At 49.0% G+C, this 19422-nt stretch overlaps 1 protein-coding gene across 1 annotated transcript; it reads left to right on the top strand.

Annotated features, from left to right (window-relative positions):
- The first annotated feature begins 5604 nt into the window (after window positions 1-5604).
- On the top strand, window positions 5605-17913 carry LOC111851414 (insulin receptor substrate 2-like). Its single transcript, XM_023826371.2, has 2 exons — window positions 5605-8805; window positions 16060-17913. The coding sequence occupies exons 1-2, from the start codon at window positions 5817-5819 to the stop codon at window positions 16062-16064; spliced, it is 2994 nt and encodes a 997-aa protein (XP_023682139.1). The 5' UTR covers window positions 5605-5816; the 3' UTR covers window positions 16065-17913.
- Window positions 17914-19422: the final 1509 nt, after the last annotated feature.

The following is a 19422-nucleotide window of genomic DNA, read 5'->3' on the forward strand; positions in this document are numbered from 1 at the left end:
ATCCAATTTAGTCCCCTTCAGTCCGTCCAATGATATTCCAGCACCGTCCCCCTGTGTGAGCTGTCTACGCGAGGTGTTGTGAAGCTTTCGGCAGGTGCTCACCAACCAACCAGTGCTTTAAATCTACTTTGGCCTAAGCTGGTTTGGTTTCACCTCAAAGGATGAGCATATGAAATCAGATTTGGCAGGAGAGCAGAGAGATGGTAATGCCTGTACTCTGATTTTCTAAACAATATTGTGTCTTGAAAAACCTGTACTGCAAAGTTTCCCAATCCGGTACTCAGGGACCAACAGACGGTCCACATTTTTGCTCCCTCCCAGCTCCCGGTAGCAAAAATGTGGACTGTCTGAGGGACTGGATTTGGAATCACTGTTCTCCTGGACTGGAATGTGGGAAGGCCATGGAAACTCCAGGTAATAATTTTGAGATAAACAAGGCTGGATGAGGTATTATTAACGCTCTGCTGCAATAATCCACATCCAAGACCACTTGTAATACAGACTTCCATGCCAAAGCCAGTAAGCAAAACAAAAACAATAATAAAGACCTCCGTCAACAATCTTGCCCCATGTCTGGTACAGATGCTGCTGGTATCGGCCCATCTGTTCCCGCCCCGGCTGCCCGCCCTCTCTGCAGACTTTGACAGCTGTGCACCCTTCAGGACTGACCCCCAGCTCAAAGGTCACACCCCAGCTGCCACGCCCCAGGCACTAGACCAGGAAAAAACATGGCCCGCTTATATGGGCTGCAAAACACAGGGATCCCTTTGTGTTCCTTTACAAAACAAATCCCAGTTCACAGCCAGTTAACAATGTACTCTTACGCACATATTGTTCACCCTACCCATGACAAAGTAGTATATATTTAAAAACTCTTAACAGCCACGGCAGTGCCGGTCCACAGTCAGTCTGTTTAGTCGTGCACTGCTTTGTGCGTCGCTCTTTCACTGGTTGAAGAGCACTGGTGCATCAGAAGCTGATGGCAGGTTTGGACAGATCCCTGACAGCAAAGCCAGGCTTCTCTGCACATTACGCTGAAGGTGGCTGTTGACAGAAGGTGGACGCTTAGGAATACTCACTGTGGACGGCATGTCAGTCAGTGCACCACGCAATACACAAGCAAACTCCTGATTCCATTTAGGAAGGTTCCTCTGCTACGGTGGTTGAGACTGTACACCTGGATAAGGGGCCATGAGGCCTTTTATAGAGAAAGTAGAACAGGGTGGAAAGACATTAAGAACATGAATAAAGCAAGATCCACGATGACAAAAAAAGCTACATTTACTGAAATGTCCACAAATTCTCACTGGATTCAGTCCTCTCTAAAAAGTAAAAAAAAATAGCTAAATGAAAGAGTGCCCCTGTATCAATTTCACGAATAGGTAAATAGTTATCTTTTCACGAACATATTCATCACAGAAAGTCAACAACAGAAAATGAAAGTTTGCCGTTTGTCAGCTGTGGCACAAGGCCACTGGTAATACTGAAATGTCCAGAGGCATTTCATGGAAATCTAAAAGACACCCGTCTTTGGGAAGAGAGCCCAACCTCGTGCGAACAAAGTCATCCCACAGACCTGCATGACTGAGGCTGCAATAAGCCTCTTTAAATGCTTTCTAAACACAGGGTTTCGGGAAAAAAAATACTAATTCTACATTTGAACAGCAACTTAACAAATACAATCATTTGACAGTGAATTATTCATTATAAACTCCTACATAAACTATAAACGTACTTTATAAACTATAATAGTCCTTGCAATAGTAGTAGAATTCTACCAATGCTATGAGTCTAATGGTCTAATTGCTGATTGTGTCAGGGGTAATGATCAATACTTGTACTTGTTTGTGTAAATAATTTGAAGCTAAATGGTGATATATGGTACTTGTTTATACTTGTCACACATTTCAACGCTACTCGTTGGTGATTATAATCATATCGATCACTAGACTTTCTTCAGCAGCCAATCTGCTGCTTTACATGACACCTAGAGCTTACGGAAGGGTGTTGTGGAAAGAACCCTTAGAGAGAATACAACACTCCTCCACAAACTGGTGGATAACTGATCAAGATAATGTGCGTATTTTGGAAGTGGGGACGGATCGAAGACCTTAAATGCCAGGAACACCTATCGCAGACAGTTTGGCCTAATTACAGCGCCGAGGTCCAGAAACGACAGCAAGCTGACAAAGGGAATTTCCGCCGCTTTCAGCAGCCTAACAATTAGCTGCTTATATATGGGGAACCCACCCAGGTCATGAGACCAAGTACCTCAATCTGTTTAAGCAAACATTAATAAATCTGTCATCTTAGCTCTCAGGAAGCCGAACTACAGAGATACAGAGCTTGGTACGTAGCTGGAAGACAGCACCGAGGTCAAAGGTTGCCGCAGGGAAACATCAATCATCTCTGCAACAAACATCAAGGGATGTCCAAATGGATGGTGTGAACTGGATCAGATGAACCCCGGGCAGAACATATATGACACGGCTGCATTAAATCATCTGTTCCACGGTACTCTGGCACCTACAGATATATGCTTCACAAATTCAAGCTAAAACATTTCAAACATTCTGTCAGCTGTATAATTTTAAAGCAAAAATTAAAACAGAATAAAATACACATTAAGACTAGATTACCATCCTGTTTGAAGCCTTACAAATAAGGATTTAACAGGCATTTAATTAACTTGCAAATTAATGGTGCATAGCATGTTAATCAGATGTTGGTGAATATTCAAACCTTAATGAAGGGAATATAAGGGGTAGATTGTAATACAAACCTGACACAGTGTTTTACAGTTTATGTAATATCCTGCACATCCACATTCTTGTACAGCACATAGCACCATGGCAACAGACCCTCAAACTCTCACACAGCGCCATGACAACAGACCCTCACGGCACCACCTCTTATCGGCTACCGTATCCTTGGATCCTCACCATAACAGCACCATGACCTACAGAGTACCCCAGGATGGTTAAATACAACCCCCAAAAAGTAGCAGGAGAATTTGAGCTTGAATTAATACTGTGCATACTGTAATAATCAAGTTATTCAGATGCATACTGTTTTAAGTAATATATGGACCATGTGGTCTTTAAGATGCAGGGTTTTTCATGTATGGTTTGTCCTCACAGTAAAATTAAATGTAAATTTTCAAACCTGGCCCTGTGTGAGCACATCTTACACGGGGAGGGGGGGTACAGGCCTACACAGCCAGTATATGGGTCTCCCCCTCTCCCAGCCGCTGCAGACTTCAGGTATTCTAGCACAGCTGTAAACCACATGACCTGTAATGATGGATTTTCAGTGAATAAATTATTTGGAGTATTATATTTACATTTCTTGTACTTAATGAGATTATAATTGCCATAATCTCTCTGACTCTCAGTCGTGAAGGGCTTGAATTACAGTTGTTCAATTGTGAACAAACTGAAGGAAGAATCGTTCAGTGAATGAACTGAAGAGTTACACAGCGAACAATACAAACAAGTCGGTTTAGTGACCATCATTCCGTTAAGTGTATTTGTTTCCTGTGGGCAATTGCGTCGGAAATAGGGGGACGCATCCCCCAAATAAATAATTTTAATAAATAAATAATAAATAACACCCCCCATAAATAAATGATTAAGTGCATGTTCCTTATCTTTCATTATGAATCCGCGCGTTACTGAGGCCAATACGTACGCTGCGCATACAGATTTTATCATATGGATCAGTTATTTAATTGTTTGGTTATTTTTAGTTATGAAACTCTAGGCTACCCTAAATAGTAGGTCTTATTTTAAATGATTACATCTTTCTTGTTAAAAAAATTATTTAAAAATATTTCTGACGTCGCATCCTTTCACGATGTGACTATTGCATGTGTGCCAACGTTATGATATACATTTCACCCCCCCCCCCCCTCCCCGGGGAAATTCGGTCCTCCGCAATGTCAAACTCCTTCCGATGCCACTATGGAAAAGCTCCAGTTTGCGAAGCATTAAAATCATACCGGTGCCACCACTGCTGATATAAAACGCTCTTTTTTGTAGGCTTGTGTAACCTGAAGTCCATATGGGTCGTTGCTATTTGCGACCCCCCCGGACACACGCACCCTAAGCAGGCTTGCAAAAGCCACCGAGTTTTCCCTGCGTGTTTTCCCGGCCGCCGGGCGGATTCCCCGCAGGGTGAATCCCAGACCAAGATGAATCCCGCATGACACACGCAGCTCCGCTCCGCGGCCATGGAGGACCGCCTGTGGCAGCATCTCCCGTCTCAGATCCCGGAAAAAAAAAAAAAACTATCGAGAGTCCCTGTCAAAGACTAAAAATACTTTTCTGCCACAGTCGTGACATTTGCACAGGCGACTTACCGGCTATAAATTACGCTGCTCGACATAACCGCTTTAATTCGCTTCTACGGGGAATATTCTGTTCCACCGGGAAACATTTAATTATACACATTAAATGTGTTTTGGTAGACTAAAATTTCAGACATTTCTATATGAGGAATACAAGCGTGAAAAATACATGAAAATACGCTAGAGGCACTGTAGTACCTATATATCCCAGCGCTTAAAATAGACGACCATTCGTGTTATGTAACCAATAAAATCCCCAAACTGTCAGCTGTTCAAAGACAGCGACTAAAGCAGAGGGTGCCGATTTGTCGTAACGACGTTAAGTGGGACCCCCCCCCCCCCTCCCGGTGCATGCGTCAGATGCAGCTCTGCGCTGTGTACTGCAGTGGCCCCGGCCGGGGTAACACTTGTTTACAACCGTACTTTCTCGTGCTTTTGCACGGCGCCGCTGTTTACATATTGAGCGACACAAACACGGTAATAAAGCCATGGTTCACGGCCTCTAAAAATGAGATTATCTCTGTGAGCGCCTCCCCTAGATGTTTACTTCTCAATATGCCAAGTGTCTTAATTAGGCTACTGAAAAATATTTTCCATGCATACATACTTTTGAGTGCTGACAAGTCATTTGCCGATATAACTCAATGCTTTAGTTACACACCCCGTCCTCCTTTAATAAGAGTATCTCACGTTTTCACGGCAGCTTAATTTAGGTTTTACGCTAAGAAGAAAACAGCACCATGCCTATAATAACCCACACAGCTCTCGGATTCCCTGTCAAGTGCAAACGGAATATTGACAGTTGAAAACATTACACCGAGACTGAAGCATACAGTATATGTTTCACTATCAGAAATGTAATTTATTGCACAGAATTTAACTTGCATGTATTTGGGGTTCAAAATTAATACTTATACCTGAAGTGATTTTGGACCCTTTGAGCACCTGCTAGTTTTTTAACTGTATATTACGGCGGTGAAAGTTGCATAGCCCAGTCATGCATTTCACTTAAGGCTTTATTTTGCATGAACGAGAAACGGCGTAGAAGCAGGTGTTACGGGAATGGGAATAAATAAGGAAACGAGTCAGTTTTGCGGTACCCGTTTCGCTGCGCGGAAAGGGGCGGCCTTAATCCCTTAAAAGGGAAGGCTGTTTTTCTGTATGAGTCGCTCATGCTGTCATCAATCAAAATTCGGAACCAATCAGCCAACAAGATGGGCGGGTCTGCGAACACGCCTTCCCTACGTTTCGCTCCACCCCGTGTGTGTATATGTGTGTGTTTTTCTTTCCTTTTTTTGAAACTAAAGCTGGATGCGTAGAGCGTCACATGTTGTTTTTCCTGGCCGGTATGCGTTACACTGTGCTAAACTGTATCAGATGCGGAGCGGGCGGATGAGATAAGAGTGTACCGACGCACTTCGGAGCAGATCGCAATAGGGAGCAGAAAGTGAGAGTTCAGGGAGCCGGGATGGCGAGTCCGCCGCATGCCGGCGACGGCGTTGAGAAGTGCGGCTATCTGAGGAAACAGAAGCACGGACACAAACGCTTCTTCGTGCTGAAGGCGCCGGGCGACGGCTGCCCTGCTCGTCTGGAGTGCTACGAGAACGAGAAAAAGTGGCGAAACAGGTCGGCAGCCCGGCGGGTCATACCGTTAGACTCCTGTCTGAACATCAGCAGGAGAGCGGACGCCAAACACCGGCACCTGATCGCCCTCTACACCAAGGACGAGTACTTCGCTGTAGCTGCCGACTGCGAGCTGGAGCAAGAGGAATGGTACGCAGCGCTGGCGGGTTTGATGACTGGAGGGAAAGTACACGCCGGCTCAGAGTCGTCTTTGGTGGGATTGGAGGATGCCGACTATGGCATGATCACGCCAGCGAGCGCAGCTTATAAGGAAGTATGGCAGGTAAATTTGAAATCTAAAGGACTGGGGCATAGCAAGAACCTGACAGGGGTGTACAGACTGTGCCTGTCCAGCCGGACCATCAGCTTTGTTAAGCTGAACTCAGAGGTCGCCTCTGTGGTTCTGCAGCTCATGAACATACGGAGGTGTGGACACTCGGACAGCTTTTTCTTCATTGAGGTGGGCAGGTCTGCCTCCACCGGACCTGGTGAGCTCTGGATGCAGGCAGATGATTCTGTGGTGGCGCAGAACATACACGAGACTATCTTGGAGGCTATGAAAGCAATGAAGGAGCTGTGCGAATTCCGGCCGCGGAGTAAAAGCCAGTCCTCGGGCACCAACCCCATCTCTGTGCCCACTAGGCGGCACTTGAATAACCTGCCTCCCAGCCAAACCGGGCTTCTCAGGAGGTCCAGGACGGACAGCGCTGCAGCTACGTCCCCCGTTGGGAAGTTCAGCTCCTGTCGCGTCAGGACTGCCAGCGAGGGGGATGGCACCATGACCCGGCCCGTATCTGTGAACGGGAGCCCTGTCAGCCCCTGTGCCAGTCGGGCCCCTCTGGGGAGGTCTAACACGGTCACGGCACGGCCCAGCCGCATGTTCGAGATGTCCGCGTTGCAGCACAGCAAGTCCATGTCCATGTCCTCCCCACCGTCGATCGCCAGCCCGGTGAGCCTCTCCTCCAGCAGCGGCAATGGCTCCGCCTCCGATGCCCTTCCGAGGCCTCCCAGCGCTTGTGCATCTGTGTCTGGCTCCCCCAGTGATGCTGGGTTCATGTCCTGTGATGAATACGGGTCCAGTCCCGGTGACCTGAGGCCACACCTAGGGAACAGGAGCGATACGCCAGAGTACATGACCGACACGCCCCCTTCACGTGATGGCAGTGACCTGAATGGCTATGAGTTGATGGAGAGGCAGGCCGGGGAGTGCTGGCGGAAGTGCCGCGATGAGGAGTCTGACAAGGCGTACAGGAAGCGGACTTACTCGCTCACCACGCCACCCCAGCAGAGGGCGCCCTCACAAGTTTCCTCTACCTCTCTGGATGAGTACACGTTGATGAGAGCGACGTGTTCCACCCTCTCTGGCCGGGGATTACGCAATGTCTCTCCAAAAATTGCATATCCAGAGGATTATGGAGATGTAGAAATTGGGTCCCTGAGGAGCTCGAGCAGTAACCTGGGTGACGATGGCTACATGCAGATGACCCCAGGCGTGGTACCCCTGACTGGCAGGAGCGAAAACTATATGGCGATGAGCCCCATGACGGTTTCTGCTCCCAAGCAGATAATCAATCCCAGGGTGCATCCACCAATGGCCGGCAGTGGGGGAAGGGTAGCGTCCCCCAGTGGCTCCCTGGATGACAGTGGCTACCTCAGGATGTTGTGTGGCCACAAGCTGTCCATGGAGAGTTCTGACGGTAAGCTGGTGAACGGCGAGTACATGAACATGTCCCCCGTGGAGCCCTGCGTGTCCTTCACGCCCCCAGACTGCTTCCCAGGATGCCTTGCCCCCGAATTCCAGAGGACGTTCCCCTCTAGCATGCTGCTTCACTCCCACCGGACCCCCACTAGGAACAGTGATGACAACGACCAGTATGTGATGATGAGGAGCCTGCAGGCTCCGAAAGCCGTGGACGAGATGAGCTGCCGGGTCACGCCTGCCGATTCGCCGTCACCCAGGCTAAGCTGGGGAGAGTCTCTGAGGGGGAGGGTCAATCGGCCCACCAGACTGTCCCTGGAGACGGTGAGGACCCTGCCAAGCATGCAAGAACTTCCTCTTCCCAAGGAACCGAAAAGTCCGGGTGAATATATCAATATAGACTTCAGTGAGGCTGCAAGGTGTTCCTTCACCTCACTGCCCTTGGGGGGCCGGGCCACATCACCGCTTTCCAGCTGCGTGAACATGGACCAAGCCACTGTGTCACCAAGTCCTGTAGTCGCCAGCAATGGGGGTCTCCCATCGCTTTCTTGCCCCCCTCAGTTGGATGAGGTAAAGGATGACTACACAGAGATGTCCTTCACAGGTCCTGGGCCCCCCTCTCAGAGCACGGATGGCACCCCCCAACCCATCAGCCCCAGCGGCAGCATGCAGCAGCTGACCCTCGAGGACCAGCCCGTGCCAGGAATGGAGACGTTCCTGGTGCCCATGGTCCAACCTGACCCGGACCGGGGTGCCAAGGTGATCCGGGCCGACCCACAGGGGCGTCGTCGGCACAGCTCGGAGACATTCTCATCCACCACCACCGTCACGCCAGTCTTTCCCTCCTTCGCCCACGACCCTAGGCGGCACGGCTCGGCCTCCGTGGAGAACGTGTGGGCACGTGGCAGCCAGGGTTCCGACGGGGAAGCCGGGAGCCCCATGTGCCGAGAGACCTCAGCCGGTTTCCAAAATGGACTCAACTACATCGCCTTAAACCTGATGGACGAAAACCTGGGCGCCTGTAAGAGCTTGATGCAGCTTAAAGCCACCAGCTGCTGCAAAGGGGGCATCAACGCTTTGCATGGTGTCCCATTTGTCGGCCTGGCCTTCAAAGAGGCTGCTGCTGTGGTTAAAGGTGAGTCTCTCTCCTTTGCTTGGTGTCAGAAAAAAAATGTATGCATGCATGGGCTCTTTTGGGGGCTGTTTTTAAGATAATTAATCTGCATTTTGAACTACCGATTAGTTTCCCTGCTAGGGCCACCTGCTAAGATTCTGTAGGTTCCTTTTGCACCGTTATGCATTTTCTTGCGCGTGTGATTCTGTTGAACTTTACCGGAATACGCGACTCGTGGTCCCGGTGACTGCAGCACGTGGATGCTGGCTGCATTAACCGCGTGTCCGTCACGCACACGCTTCAGGGGCTGTTTCCGATCGACTCTGATATGACTGCGTTTCCCCAAACGCTGAACTGTTGCCATGGTTTTTCCAGGACAATTAAACAGAGGTGAAAATTAGAGTGCTCTGGCCCTTTAACGATGCAATATTTATGTGTCTGCCATTTAGGACTGGATTATGGTTACATGGTACTCGTGATATTTTTGGCAGCCTTTTTTACATTTTAAGGGAAATGGATAAGTGTAGCTTATTATTTTAAAAACGCAGCTGGCTGGATGGTGTTGCGTAACGTGCCCTGGTGAGGTCCTGCTTCTGGCGCAGGGCGGCTGGTGCTTTTAGGATGATGTCGCAGTGCCCTGGGATCAGGGGATGCGAGGGCGACGTCCGTTTTCTGATAAACAGCCTAAATAGGAAGCCCCCACAGCCGATTTTAAAAAGCACAAAATCATTGACCCCCTTACTGAAATTGAAAGGGAAGCATTTTGCTTTTCTTTTAATTTCTTCTGGCGTTTTAGATTCTAGGATTTAATCTCCTAAGTGTATGCATGACATCTGCCTATGAGGATTGTTTTAAACTGAATTACCTTGCAGAGCCTCTACACATATGGAAAAATTAGTTGCAGCGAATGCTCTCAGTAGGCTATCCTCTCCCTGTGATATTAAGTATTTTAAGTTTGTTCGTGTGTAGTTAGGAGGGTGTTATTCTCAGTGACCTGCATGAATACGTGCATATCACAGGGAATTTAATAATACTGAATCATTTTTCACCAAAGCTTTAAAATTTTGCGTGACTTTACATTTTGACGGTACAATGTAGATAAATCGAGGGAACTACAATGCGGCTCTGTTGTATGTTTAGGTAGGTCTGCTGGCGGAGATCAGTCTCTCCGTTACACGCAGGGGTGGTCTAGGTTTTGTCCTGCCTTGGGGAAGGGTAGGGCTGCTTAATCTCTGCAACGTGGAGGAGCCGGTGACACCGACGGCCGCGCAGAGGAAATACTCGCCACGGGCTAAGCCGCGCGGAGCCCCGTAACAAACGGCGGGACACGCGATCGCGGTCTCATTTCTCCCTAAATACGCCATGAGCTGTTCTCTCTGCCCTAAAAGACGCCAAAGTCTGCTTGTGTTTGTGGAAACAAGAGTCGTGGATGCGCTGTATCTCAGTGGAACTTAATTTTATTTTTCAAGCAAATTAATGAAATGCCTCTTCTCTTTGCGAACTCAAAATGTGTATTAGTTTAGTTGTAATTCTTCTAGCAGTATATAGATAAATTGGAGCAGGTCGTTTATAGCTTAATGGTGTGGCACGTGTGAATACTTACTCTGATGCCAGACCTGTACTGTAGGATCCTTATATTAAATATAAATCGTCATTGTACTGGAGGGGACTGAGAAAAAGAATTTTTATGAAGTCAGATGTTGAATCCTAATGCAGGCTTTTGCATGGGTAGCTGGTTTGGTCACTGGGACCTGAACTGGGGCTCTGTAAAACATCTCTGTGGCCTTGTTAGCAGCTGACTGCGGATGTTTTTTCCGGATGCATCCGGAGTCTCTTGGATTGAGGTCACAGCAGGCTGGAGGTAGACGGACGGAGCCCATAAAGTAAATACGCATGTCTTCCGTGGGGAATCCTCGCCACCTTCCCACACGTAAGACGTTTTTAATGTGTAGCATCCATTTTGAGAGTGTGCTGGACAGCTCGGGGCTGGGGGGTGCGGAGGTGTGAGTGCCGGGCTGTTCCGGGAATGACCTGGCTTGCGGTGGCCGGCAAAGAATGTAATAACCTGCATAAATAATTTAGGCCCGCGGCCGGAATGTCAACAGACAGAATAGCGTTTCCACGGTGGCGTTCCGTTCCGGCCCGGCCGGAATCCGCCTTTCGCTCCGGCATCCGACATACCGCCTCTCGCCTCTGGAATCCTAAAACTCCCGGCTGCGAAGCCCCAAGTCTTGTTTTCTCCTCTGAAAACAGCTAAATGAAAATAAGAGAAATTGCCAGCCGAATGCTGTCAGTTTTGCACCTGACAGTACACACAAGGGGGGGGCGGATGCACGCACAGCTTAGGCGGGATGGTCTGTGTTTTTGTTTGTGAGTGTGGGGGGTGGGGGGTGGGGGGGCCTCTTTCGGGACACTTCTGAAGTTCTCTGTCGCATTGCTGTGTGACTGCGGCCTGTTCAGACCCCAGGGCCTGTCCGCTCCGCTCCTGTATTCCTCCTGCTTGTCTTGGGCCTCCTCGACAGGAGCTTCATGTGTGACAGATGGTTCACCCTCAGCACCTGCCACTCCAGCGATGGCTTATGCCCGGACTCGCCAGAACCTCTCAGAGCACAGTAATGGCTGCCCACCATCTGCTATAGCAACACCACAGGAGCTGGTATTTGTCCTTCATTCAGGGGGGTGGGGTACACTTAAAGGCTGCCTTTCCACAACCGAGATATTCTTTGGCTGGTGGGTAGGGGGCTGGGGGGGGGGATGGGCTCCAGGCTTCAGTGTGTTTGCATGTGTTTTTGATGCCGGCCTTATAGAAACTCAGAGGCACTCATTAGCGTCGGGTCCGTCCTGGGGACCAGGGCCGTCCCGGGGACCAGGGCCCCCGCTTATCGCTGGACGAGGCGTTGGGTTGGGTTTCCCGCTTTTCTCATTGGCTCAAAGCCTCAGCCTCGCTCTCTTTGAAAGGCCGCTTTTGACTGTGAGGCTCACAGGCCTGGAAATTCGAGCGTGTTTCTCCCAGCCCAATGTGGGCGGGGCGTGCAGCATCATTGTTAGTGGAGGTTGGTGCCCCCTCCCCCTTTTATTAGCCAATCCTGCACTCTACGAGGGGGGGGGGCGGGGGTGGATCATTTGGGGGGGGGGGGGGGGGACAGGGGCCATGTCAGTGTTTCCATGCCGCCAGTACAATCCCGGTGATGAAAAGTAGGCCGTAATGTTCCAGACACTGATATAAACGGCATGAACGGTACTCACGTTTATCGGGGATTAGCGCATGTGGGGAGGGGGGGGAGGGGGGATATGCACACGGTGTTTGGAGGTGTGGGCAGGGAGAGGAGCTGTCTCACGCAAAGACGAGTGCAGCATCAGTGTCAGACACTGGCAGTGCCGAGGGTCCCGGAAGCTGAGTATCGCTGCATCTCCAGACTTCAGCTGCTTCTGAAACGTAGGAGGTTCTGGAAGTGGCTTCAGATAGCGGCATCTACTGGGAACGTGAACACAAAATTCTCAGCGGCAGACCCTGTGAAAATGTCCTTCAGAGAAGCTTCCAGGCCATGGTCAGTGCCCCTGTCCTTTCACTAGATGCAGGCAGGGTGCTTCACGGTCTGTTGTTGATGAAAGCTTGCGTAATCTTCTCTCCCGGGAGACCGCATGTTAGGTTGTTCTGGGACATGGCATTCTACTTCTTGAACACTGTGTTTTGGTTCCGGAGGTTTCCTTAGGGCTGGGTTCACACATCCGCGACTGGCCTGCTGAGCAAACAGAGCAGCGTGGTGGATGGAAGAGCCTCTGTGAGACTGGTGAGGCACCAGTGTGACACGGCGACGGTGGCCTGGTCGTTTTCGGCCCTGTTGTAGATGAAATCTCTCATCTTCTTATTGGTTGGGAGATGGTGGTGGAGGGAATCCTCAATCTAAAAAAATCGCTTTGGGTTTCTTTAGGGGTCTTGGAAAATAACAGTGCCCTGTGACATGTTTTTAAATGAGTAGTTTTCTCCCTGGGGAATGAAATGACCTCACGAAATGAAATATGAAATTGATATTCTTATAGCTACTGTTGGACTTATAATAGGGTTTGGCTTTCGGGGCCGGGTTCTGGCTGAGATCTCCAGTGGAGCTGATCATGGTGGTGTTTGGGGAGAGACCCCCCCCCCCAAACCAAGATACTTTCTGCACCTTTGTGAAGGACAGCTGACCCTGCATCAGTGCCTGACAGTATTCTCCCCTAAGCGGCCTGTTGTCCTCTGATCTTCTTCAGATCATTTCTGCAGGCTGGCTTGTGTGGTTCCGGGGTCGTGCCAAGTCTCCTTTGGCCCCGCTGGTTGTGCTGTCACCTCGGGGCAGGTAATTAAACACACAGGGCTGATCCTACTTGCCGGACTCTTATGGCTGCAGCTTTTGTGAGGTTAATGAGCGCTTTGTCTCACCGTGTGGAGGTCCTACTAAGAGGGGGGGGGGGGTATTCATCTTTTTCCGTTCTGGTGTTATTTCTCAGTTACACAAGCATTTGTGGGTCCGGGTTAGATGGGAGGAGGTGCCCTGTGGAGTTGGGTCGATTTAGCACAAAGAAAATGTAGCCAGTTTGGGGGCCATATTTATTGCCCTTTGGGAATGACAACAATTCCTCATTGATCTTGGAGTTTTCGTCAGCAGACAGGAAGTGTGCTGTGAGAAGAGGGTTGGGGGGGGGGGGGGGTGTGTGGGGCGGATGAGGGGGGGGGTGACTTTGAGTGAATGAAACTGTTGTTGTGCTCCAGCGATAGGGGTGATGCCGCTGCCCTGGTCGTGTCCTGCCGCCATACCGGTCACCCCGAAAGGAGCCAGGAGGACTGAAACGCCAGTGTTCGGCCCCGCCAAGCGCCCCCCCTTGGCGTGGCGGCCTCGACGGCCTTCTGTCGGCAAAGCTCACAGCTCCGACTGTGGCCTCCATCTCTGCTGCGCCACAGCTGCTCCTGCTATGCTAGCAGGGAAAGGTTAACGAGTTGCAAAATAAATAAATCATGTATAAGTAACATGAGCACATGATTTGTGAGGCGTGGAGGGGGGGGGGGGGCGTGTAGATCTCTCCACCATACTCGCACCGTTCTTGGCTGCGGTGAAGCCCCAGCGAAGGTGTAATGGGAGCCGTGTGTAATTCTTTATTTTTTTCTTCCACGGGCTGCGGGGCTTCACTTCCTAGCTGAATCACGCTGGGATCGGTCCTGCTTCAAAGCCTAGTGTCCTGCCATCGCCTACTAAGCCGCTCTATTGATTTTAGTTCACATTATGTTCTGGTGAGATGGAGACCTAGGGTCCCGGTCTCTCAGAAGCTAGCAGAAAGCCCAGGACATGTTTTGCAGTGTGAGTCAGACCCCAGTCGTACCGTAATCTCTTTCTTGGGGAAGCCTGCTTAGTTTGATCACACTGACACTCACCAGTTTTTCGTGTTCGCAGAAAAGGGGGAGCTGGGTCGGGAATTCTTAAAATTTCAGCGCTCGTTCGACACTGTCTGACTCATCTTTGATCTTCTCTCATGTCCCTGGCTGCTAAATGCCTGCTGGTTCGGTTAACAGGAATCGATTGATGTGGGAGGGGAAACATCCGCAGGGTGATTTTTCACAAGGTGCTTCTGCAGTCGTGGTCCTCGCGTGCCGGTTTCAGTCCTTCCCTTCCCTTGTCATGGTGCTGTGTGACCGGTGATGCTCCTATTTACCACTCAGGCTCACCTGTGTGTCAGTGCATGGATTGAGTTCTTAAGCTGGCCATTTTGCCGCCTTGTTTCCCCCCCACCCTCCCCCAGTTTTCACAGCATGGAAAAAGAGCTGCTCACATTACTATTAACACCAACATTTCAAAGTTGGAACAGAGTGGGGACTGAGCTTCCAGATCTGCAGGTCCAACTGTCCAACTGTAACCAGCACTAGGGCACCTGGGGAGCGTCAGTCTTAGACCTTATGTGAGATATAGGGCCCCCTCCCCCAGCTGTATTACCGACACGACCGGCGAAAGCTGGGTGCGATGGGGGGCTTTCTGGCTGTGAGCCAGAATGATCATTTCCTATCCTCCTGCTGGTCTCTGCCTTCCGGAACACAGCAGAAAGTCCCGCTCTGTCTCGGCTTACTGAGATTTCCTTTGAAAATCAATATTTAAATATTTCGTCCTTGCTTGTCTGTAATTATACAGCATCTTGTTAACTCTGCAGTTAAAGGCAGTTTTTCAATCCAGTTTAAGATGTCGGCGTCGCGCAGTTGGCCCGTTCTCTGTCTGCTGCGGGCCATAAATATTCGCTTCCCGTGCCTCAGATGACCTCCCTGCATCGCCAGTAAACTCGCTGCTGTTACTCCAGCAAATGCAACGAGCAGGATAAGGTTTAAACAGGAGGCCAGCAAAGGGGAAGTGGCAAGACGGTAGGGATGAGGTTTACGGGCGGCTGGCAGGGCGTGCAGCTGGAGTCGAGCCCTTTGAAATCCGCTCCCGTTGGCCGTGAGAAAGCGGGCATCTGAGAAGCTTCCCTCCAAAAGACACAAACAAGTACGAAAGGGCAAAGGTTAGACGCGTGATCTGCGAGCGGGAACCTGAGGACTCTGTCCTGAATGTACCTGAGACCTGAGAACCTGTTAAAGAATTTAACGTTTAAAAATAGCTGTGTCCCTTCAAAGCTGTTCCCCGGGCCTTTGTGAAGATTTTTGGGGGTCGCGTTATCTGAGGCCATGATTTGGACACGTTCCTGTCTTCGCCGTAAAGCACCTCATGAAAAGAGAGGAGTTTCTGTTTGAATTTCTGCATAACTGGGATGTGAATCTAGATCGTGTTCAGTGAAGTTTTATTTCATGGACTTTGGAAGGTTTGCCCTAGCGGACAGTTCCTTGGTGAACCATGGCTGGAAAGCATCTTACTGTTGGCAGCCATATTTGGCTCCATGTTTGGCTTGTGGACATGAGGCTCATGGGAGTTTTACTTACACAAAAAATGTTCTGAGGGCAGATGGAAAAATTATTGGTTCAGAGAGATAACCAATCGGATTGTAGAGGAGGTGGGTCCAAGCAACCAGAGGAGGCGGGACCAACTAATCAGATGTTTTTGTCCCACCTCCTCTAGTTGCTTGGAACCACCTCCTCTACAATCTGATTGGTTCAGAGAGATAACCAATCATTTTTCCTTCTGCCCTCAGAATATTTTTGATGAACAGACATCAAGGGGTTTGATCTTAAAAAATATGTTTGCTTGCAAGTCACCGTGTGTCTAACTGCTTTGGTTACTTGATCTGATCTCTCTCTCTCGTCTTTCTCTCATTTATCTCCCTCAGATTAGGGGATGAACAGAATGACTGCCCCCCCCCCCTCCCACCACCCCCACCACAGATGGGAGGACTTCGTGAAATTGACTGGCAAACGGGCAGCCCACCCAAGCCTTTTGACCTTGCGCTGCTGTAGATGACCCCAGACCTCAGAGGGTTCCCTTCGGATCAGGAACCACACTGTCGCTGCTCGATTGCGCTAGAAAACTAGTCCAAGAACTGTGAGGTAGATTAAATATGTAAATCGTGCGTGTTTTCTCACCCTCCCTGGTATTTAATTTGCATCTGTTTGGGGTGATCCCTGGATCGCGACCAGTGAGAAGGTATGAACAGAACTTGGAGATGTGTGACAGGCAGCCCACTGGTCACATACATGTACATTCGCGGACAACACCTTTATTTATTCATGTGCATAAAACATTTGTGTGTCCCTGGTGTCATCTTTGGTACGGTCCGAGTTTTCCACAATTTCTTTCTGTTTATAGTAATTCAGTAAATTATTGAAGCCCTACCTCAGAGCAGAAAAGCCAGGTCACTGCGCAGAAACAGACAGAAAATGAAACAAATGTAATTTATTTTTTGAAGTCAGATGTTTCATAATTTCAGTCCAAAGCCTTACAGACGTTGTTGTGAAGGTGGGTTCTGACTGGTCTTGAACACGTGGGAGACTTGGCCTTCTCTGCGAGTGCTGAATGCGTCTAAAAGTCCATCCTCAACCTACAGATCAGATGCTTAAAGAAAATCACAAATGTTTATTTTGATATAATGTGCTTATATTACAAGAAGAAATCCATCAGAGGGCAGTAGGTTGAGCCAGGGCGGGCATGCGTATTGGTTGCAATGCATTTTAACTTTTAAACCAATAAGAGCATCTGGGCACTGCACGCGTCGGCTGTTCGTGTCCGGCACCCGTAGTCCTCCTGTGACTCCACCTGCATTCGCTGCTGATCACTGCTCTCGAGCTGCACTGAAGGTGTTGTACTGACCTGAGCTCATTGGCTGAGAAGACCATCGTCAAAGCTGTTGATTGGATGACAGATATTGGGGAAAGTCAGATGCTGAGATGATGGCTCTTTTAATGGGTGTCGTGTGTTTCGGATTGGAAACGGGGCTCATCGGAAACCAATGAGGGATCTCAATCCCGCAGCACTTGGTTTGTAACGTGTGGTGCGTGAATGTAGAATATTGTGTACTTATCTGGAGATTCAGAAATGGAACTCGACACTCAGGCCTGTGGACAGGAAGTGACCTCACTCGTTGTGCCCAGTGCTGTATATATAGAGTGTACATGTACAAAGAATCCAGCCAAATTACACTTAAAATGGTCGAGTGGATGCTGTACAACAAGGATCTGTCACAGGCTCCCCTTCACGTGATGGAATTCCACTAAGATATTTTATAACAATGCTGTATTATTTTAAAAATAAAGTAATACTTGATACTAAAGTAAGCCTTGCTACTTAGGTACAAGTTGTTAATGGTATATGCAATGTTAACATTTTTTAATGATAAAGCTTAGTTTACAGAATGAAACCAAATGTATAAATATCGTGTTAATATATTTGTTAAAATTTTAATTAAATTTTTGCTGTTTGTACATTTTTTTCTGCCAACTTTAAAAGGAAGGTTTTTTTCCCGGTTTTGTTATTGGAACTTATCAGTAATTTCAGTGTGACGTTTGTGTTCATTGACAAGCCTGCTAATATTTTAGTGTCTTCCATCGTACATGTCATGTGCTGGAGATTGTGATGCTTACGAGGTGATGATAACTCAGAACTAGTGTAGTTAAGTATTGCTTTAGTCTGTATCGATTATGGATTGTTACCTGCAATAAAATAAAAAAAAACATTATTTAAGAAAACAGCCCTTTGGATGTGTTCTTGCAGTGGGTTTGCGGGTGGGTGTGTCTGTATACGTGGTGGTTTGGTTTCGGCTGCTGAACCTGTAATGGGAAGGTCACCGGTTCAAATCCCAGGGTCAGCGGAGTGATGTCACTCTTGAGGCCCTTAACACCTGACTGCTCCAGGGATTGTCTGACCCTGCCTTATCACGAAAATGTGTGCTACCTCGGTTAAATAAATGAATAATAAAAATGTAAATGTATGTTTGTGGGGTGGTAGGCTGGAGGATGTCGCTGTGCTCGCCGCCGCCCCCCGATGGCTCAGTCACACAGCGTCTGTGGCCCGTCAGTGAATCATTCTGTGGTCTGGAGGTTGAGCTTTGGCTGTGTGCCCACAGATTTTCTGCCGCCCGCGTTGGAACGGCGTTGCGTTGTTCCTGCGTGGGAGTGCGGAATGTGGAGGAGTTTATGGATGCTTCCCGATGTGTGGAAATTCAGAACAGACGTGGTACCCCAGACTGCTCCATTCCCCATGACAAAAATCATCTAGTGAATAAACTTTGATAATCACCTCATCGGCATTAAACCTTCCATTTCATTTTCCATTTATACGCTCTGAACTTTGTTGACTGCAGCTCTTGCAATTCCCACTAAATGAATCTGAGAAACAGTATCAGCATGAGCAGGTCTTCCACGCTGAAGATGCATTATCGTCTCCATGGAGACAGTACACATTAGATCTGACATCCCTCACCTCATGCCGGAAGACTAAACCTCAGCACTTAGGATCCCAGGTGATCGCATCGTCACCAAAATGCTTTGTTTGTTTATTTTGCCATTGAAAGTTGTCACGTCATTAACACCCCATCCTCACCCTGCTCCTATTGGTCAGCACAAATGTCAAGGATCTGGTAAATGACGGGGTCCGTGAGAGGGCCATGGAGGGCGTGACTATAGGAGCGTATGCGTTACGTGTGTGCATATGTCTCCCCACACACACTCTTTGTTTGCCTTGAGCTCCGCCAAGCCCAGATTCCCAGGCCCTCTTCTAGGTGCAGGAGTACTCACTGTTTCGTAACCAGCAGGTGACCTCTGAACTTTCTCACGGGGCTCCCTGGATTGCTCCTCAGCACAGCCAGACGAGAGACCATGGCTGCGCCGCGGCATTTAAGGGCCCATCCAGCTCGGCATAACCCGCCACCTCGATTCCGCAGAGCTGGAAGCTTTACGGGCTGCCTTGCTTACTGGGAGCGATTGTGAAAGAACGTGTCACAATTACGCAGCGGTGTGAGGTACAGTCCTTCCTGAAGGAGTTCTGGGAGGATGAAGTCCTTCCTAGTTCTAGCTGAATGCTATTTACGGGGACCCACTGAAGATGAACAATGTTCTGCGCTGGAGGCCCACAGAGCTGATTCTTGGATACATGATTGTGGGCTTGATTATTTACAGCTTCATGGGGTCTCTTTCACAAAAATTTGCTGAAGGGTCCAGTGGGTTTGAGCTGGTGTGCACTGTTACACTGAAGCCCAGAG

Source organism: Paramormyrops kingsleyae, chromosome 1 (genome assembly GCF_048594095.1).
Source record: "Paramormyrops kingsleyae isolate MSU_618 chromosome 1, PKINGS_0.4, whole genome shotgun sequence".
NCBI lineage: Eukaryota > Metazoa > Chordata > Actinopteri > Osteoglossiformes > Mormyridae > Paramormyrops > Paramormyrops kingsleyae.

What these genes read in the sequence shown, in the direction of transcription:
- LOC111851414 (XM_023826371.2), top strand. Translation starts at nt 5,817, where the DNA reads ATGGCGAGTCCGCCGCATGCCGGCGACGGCGTTGAGAAGTGCGGCTAT.